Source organism: Littorina saxatilis, linkage group LG14, assembly GCF_037325665.1.
Source record: "Littorina saxatilis isolate snail1 linkage group LG14, US_GU_Lsax_2.0, whole genome shotgun sequence".
Lineage (NCBI taxonomy): Eukaryota > Metazoa > Mollusca > Gastropoda > Littorinimorpha > Littorinidae > Littorina > Littorina saxatilis.
The window spans coordinates 26,832,821-26,837,820 of record NC_090258.1 but is presented as its reverse complement, the minus strand read 5'-3'; the positions used below and the strand labels follow the sequence as shown (position 1 = coordinate 26,837,820).

Here is a 5,000-nt window from a genome sequence, read left to right as displayed (position 1 = left end):
GCTGCAACGAAAATAATTGTGAAAATTGTAAAATGTTACTCGAAAAATTCTTTCTTTTCCTTCTATTTCTTTATCTATGTATCCTTTCGTTTATTCGCAATAGGTACGTCTGTTAATGTGAAACCGTATGTGTGTTATGTGCTTATGTATTTTTGATTGTCCTTAAAGCTCTTGTTACAATTAGTGAATTTCATAATCGTTGGCAGGCTGGTTAGACGTGTCGGAGACAATGTTCCATTTTAATATATTTATTTTGATGGACAATATCTAATAACGTGTTGTTAGTGTTATTGTTATTGTTTCTATTCCCCTCTCCGGTCTTTTATTTTATTTTTTACATCGTCTAAGTCAGGATTATAACTACCTCCTAAATGTGCATCAAACCTCATATTCGCGATGAAGCACAGAGGGCTAGCACAGAGGGCTAGCACAGAGGGATTATTGGGTAGGAAAACATTTGATTTACACCAACAACAACAAAAACCACAAAAAATCACTTAAGACATCCACACTTCCAATCCACACTTCCAATCTTAAAATCACCCCCACCATCCCCACCCAAACCACCCCCTCCCCGTCCACCCCCCTCCACCCATACCCCTCCCCCAACTTACCGGGTTCCATGGAGGCCGTCGAAATGGGTGTGGTGGAGCTGACGTTCATGCTGCAGGCCACGAGAGTTCCGTTGGGATCGTAGGAGGGCAGGAGTAGACCGAGACAGTCACACGTGTTGGTATCCACACAAGCTGACCCCGCTGGCTTACAAGGAGGCTCACACTTGAGTATTAAAGCTGGACGTTGGTCTTCTGAACAGCCACCTAGGACAGAGGAGACATAATCAAGACGTTAGTTTTAAGACATTAGACACAATGCATTAGGCCAAAAAAAAGAGGTGTGGTTAAGGTAACATAGCCAAAAAAAATAGGGTAGGAAGGCAGGCAATCACTTTAAACAAAAATATAAAAAAATTCTAATGTGTACAAATTAAACCTACTCGACAGGGAAATAGGTGTGCGACTCGAGCGCTGTCGCTTTCATTGCGCTTTCTGCACTCGGGTTTTGTTTTGTTTTGTTGACAAATGTAATAAAAAGTTATAGGGTCGGCCCCTAAAAATTGGGTAGGTCGGGTTACCGTAACCACACCTATTTTTTTTTTAGGCCTTAGGTATAAGATATCCCCACGTTCCGGTATATAACCACGCAAGCTGATCCCGCTGCAATACAAGGAGGCTCACATTTCAGTACTGAGGCTGGGCGCTGATCTTCTGAACAGCCACCTGTGACAGAGGAGACACAAGACAGTAGTTTTTCTTCTTCTTCTTCATCTTAGTTCATGGGCTGAAACTCCCACGTACACTCGCGTTCTTTTGCACGAGTGCCATTTCGGCAGCCATACGCGCGCTTTCGGGGGATGCATGCTAGGTATTATTGTGTTCCGACCGAACTCTGACATGGATTACAGGATCTTTTCCGTGCGCACTTGGTCTTGTGCTTGGGTGTACACACGGAGGGGGATAAGGCACCAGCAGGTCTGCATAATAGTTGACTTGGGAGATCGGAAAAACCTCCACCCTTAACCCACCAGGCGCAGCCGAGATTCGAACATTCGACGTCTTATCCATTACTTATCCACTGGGCCACTGCGCCCGTCGTTAGTTTTAAGACATGAGACGCAAGACATAAGGTATAAGAAGCTCCCACGTGTCGGTATACCGTCTCCGTGCAAGCAGACTCTGTTGCTTTACAATGCTTCGCGAAGTCTTTTTACCGAAAATTCAGCGCCACAGCATCGTAAAGTAGACTTCGTGAAGTATTTATACCGAAAACTCAGCGCCACAGCATCGTAAAGTAGACCTCGCGAAGTATTTATACCGAAAATTCAGCGCCACAGCATCGTAAAGTAGACTTCACCCAATTAATTTGAGACTTCAGGCTGGAGTGTTGAAGCTTTGAAAAGGACATGGGCACTGTCACGGGACATGTAAGCATAGAAAATAGACAAAAGAAAAATCCAGCTGCAACCTAGCTCCGACGAGCAACATGGCATTGGCAGCAACCCCTTCGCTCTTTTTCTTCATTCTCTGATAATCAAAATAAGTGGAAGGAACAAGAACAAGCTTTTAAGTAAACTATTAAGACAAATTGGCATAGACCAAAAGACCTCTGGAAATAGCTTCACCATATGTCCAAAAGAGACAGGCATTGAGAAAACTTGGACACAAACTGGACTCCGACGAACCAGATAACAATTGCAGCACATCATTTGCTTTCTGCCTTCAATCTTTGCCAACCTGAATAAATCAAAAGAACAATGACAAGCTTTAAAGTTGACAGACTAGCGCCAAATGAACAACAACAACAACAACATACAACAAAACACGCAGACCCACAGACACAAACAAACAAACAAACAAACAAACAAAAAACACCCACCCTTTGAAAAATATGTCCGAATCAGACAGGCATTGAGAAAACGTTTGAAACAAAGAGTGCTCTTTAACTTTAAACACAGTAATCTGAGGAGGTTAAATTGTGTTCTATTCCGTCAATGGCGTCATTCTGGTAATGATGTTGTTATTGCTTTTGTAAAGCGCTTTGTGTGTTCGAAAGCGCTATAGAAATCACCATTATTATTATTATTATTATTATTAAAGCGCCTTTATGAAACACAGACTTGCACTTAGAATCCAAGAGACTCCTGGACGGGCGCAATGGCATAGTGGATAAGACACCGACCTCCTCAGGCCGTGGGTTCGTATCCCGACGGCTGCGCCTGGTGGGTTAAGGTTGAATATTTTCCGATCTCCCAGGTCAACTTATGTGCAGACCTGCTAGTGCCTTATCTCCCCTTCGTGAGTACGCGCAAGCACAAGACCAAGTGCACACGGAAAAGATCCTGCACTCCATGTCAGAGTTCGGTGGGTTACAGAAACACGATAATACCCAGCATGCTTCCCCTGGAATCGGAGTATGGCTGCTTGAATGGCGGGGTAAAAAACGGTCATAATTACACGTAAAAACCCACTCGTGCAAAAACAAGAGTGAACGTGGGAGTTTCAGCCCATGAACGAAGAAGAAGAAGAAGAAGAAGAAAAACACTAATCAGAGGTAGTTAAAACGCCTTAATAAAACACAGACTTGCACTTTGGATCAAAGAGACACCCTGCGTGTAACAGAAATATGCCGCCTGCAGCAAAGCCAGGGTGTGTGGCGACCGACGGCACAAGCCAACGAAGCAGAATCCAATCTGTCTTCAGTTCTGAGACCCAAATCAAACGCTCCTTTCTTAGAAAAATAAATAAATCCCGAGTGATTGTTTTTCGTTTACTTTCGCCAGCGATAACATTGATCGTGGAATTATTGGCAGTGCGGAGAGAGCAGACCCCGAAGTGTGTGACAAAAGACGGAAATGAGAGGACACCATGAGAAAATGGAATTCTGGGAGGTTTTATTGGCTGAGTGTGTGTGTGTGTGTGTGTGTGTGTGTGTGTGTGTGTGTGTGTGTGTGTGTGTGTGTGTAGAGAGAGAGAAATATAGACAGAGAGTATGCATGAGCGTGTGCAAGTATATTTTCATTAGAGGCAGGAGGGGGGGGGGGGGGGGGGGGCGGTAAGCAAAGCTGCCACGACGAGAGATCCATTGGTAAACAAAACGTCCAAAAGAACACACAAAAACAAAAAACAACTAAAACAAAGAACGTAAACCCATGGCTATTGAGGGGAGATAGCTCGGTCGGTAGAGGCGCTGGCTCTGGAACCAGTTGTCGCTATCGGCGTGGCTTCGATCCCCCACGTTCGGCAAGGGTATAATTTCCCCACTGTCAACTTTGTGCAGACTCTCATCGGTGGCCGAACACCCCCGTATGCGCACGATAAAGATCCCAAGGTGAGAGCGAAAGTCTCGGGCCTTGAAACACGAATACACGCATGTAGGAGAAGAACAACACGTCGCGTGAAGCGATAGAAACACATTTATTCAATCTGTAGGTATCAAACTAAAAGATAAACACCAAAAACCAGTCATCGCCGAGACTACATTCAGAGAATCTCGGCTAAACTTCCCCGAACACCGAGACAGCTCACGCTCGTCTCCGCGAAGCATGCGAACATTATACTCGACCTATTTTCTTTAATTATGAGCGCGTTTTTCTAGTAAACATAACATATCTATATATTTTGGAATTCAGGAGAAAACGGGGAATATATACAATGCAATGGGTTTTTTTTTAATCTGTAAGGGAAAAATCGTTTTTAATGACAACTTTAATGAGCAAACTAATTAAATAATTATAAAGCTTCTGAGCTGAAATGCAATACCAAAGTCCGGACTGAGTCAAACATTGCTTGACCAAAATTTTAATCAATTTAGTTAAAAAAATGAGGGCGTGACAGTGCCGCATCAACAATCCCCAAAAGCCGGATATGACGTCATCAAAGACATATAATCGAAAAAGGGGAGGGGGGGGGGTATTATACCCAGGAACTCTCACGTGAAGTTTCATGAAGATCGGTCCAGTAGTTTTGTCTGAATCGCTCTACACATACACACACACCCAGACACACACACATATATACACCACGACCCTCGTCTCGATTCCCCGTCTATGTTAAAACATTTAGTCAAAACTTGACTACATGTAAAAAGAGTAGTGCGACCATGTCGCTGTACGCTACCCCCAGGGATAGCAGCCCGAATTTGCATGAGCAAATTCTCAAAAGACAGTAAGATATACCAAAATCAAATACACAGCGACCGACACAGCTCTGCAAAATCCTTATCCTTGATGCCCCCCCCCCCCCTCGCAAACACATAACACGCACACAAACTACCTCCCTTCTTCCACACACACACACACACACACACACACACACACACACACACACACACACACACACACACACACACACACACACACACACACTACACCCCCTACACACACTCACAATATCTATCGGCCGTCATATCAAACTCCACCCCAAAATTATTTCTCTAGGGATAGC

At 44.1% G+C, this 5,000-nt stretch overlaps 1 protein-coding gene across 1 annotated transcript in view; it reads right to left on the bottom strand.

Annotated features, from left to right (window-relative positions):
* Window positions 1–5,000, bottom strand: part of LOC138947455 (uncharacterized) — a 131,644-nt gene that overhangs the window by 12,946 nt on the left and 113,698 nt on the right. The window contains exons 2-3 of the mRNA XM_070318933.1: window positions 615–818; window position 1 (exon numbers count right to left, since the gene is read on the bottom strand). The exon at window position 1 is cut by the window's left edge and continues 87 nt beyond it. Coding sequence (XP_070175034.1) covers window position 1; window positions 615–663 — 50 coding nt within the window. The 5' untranslated portion in view covers window positions 664–818. The remainder of the gene's footprint in view (window positions 2–614; window positions 819–5,000) is intronic.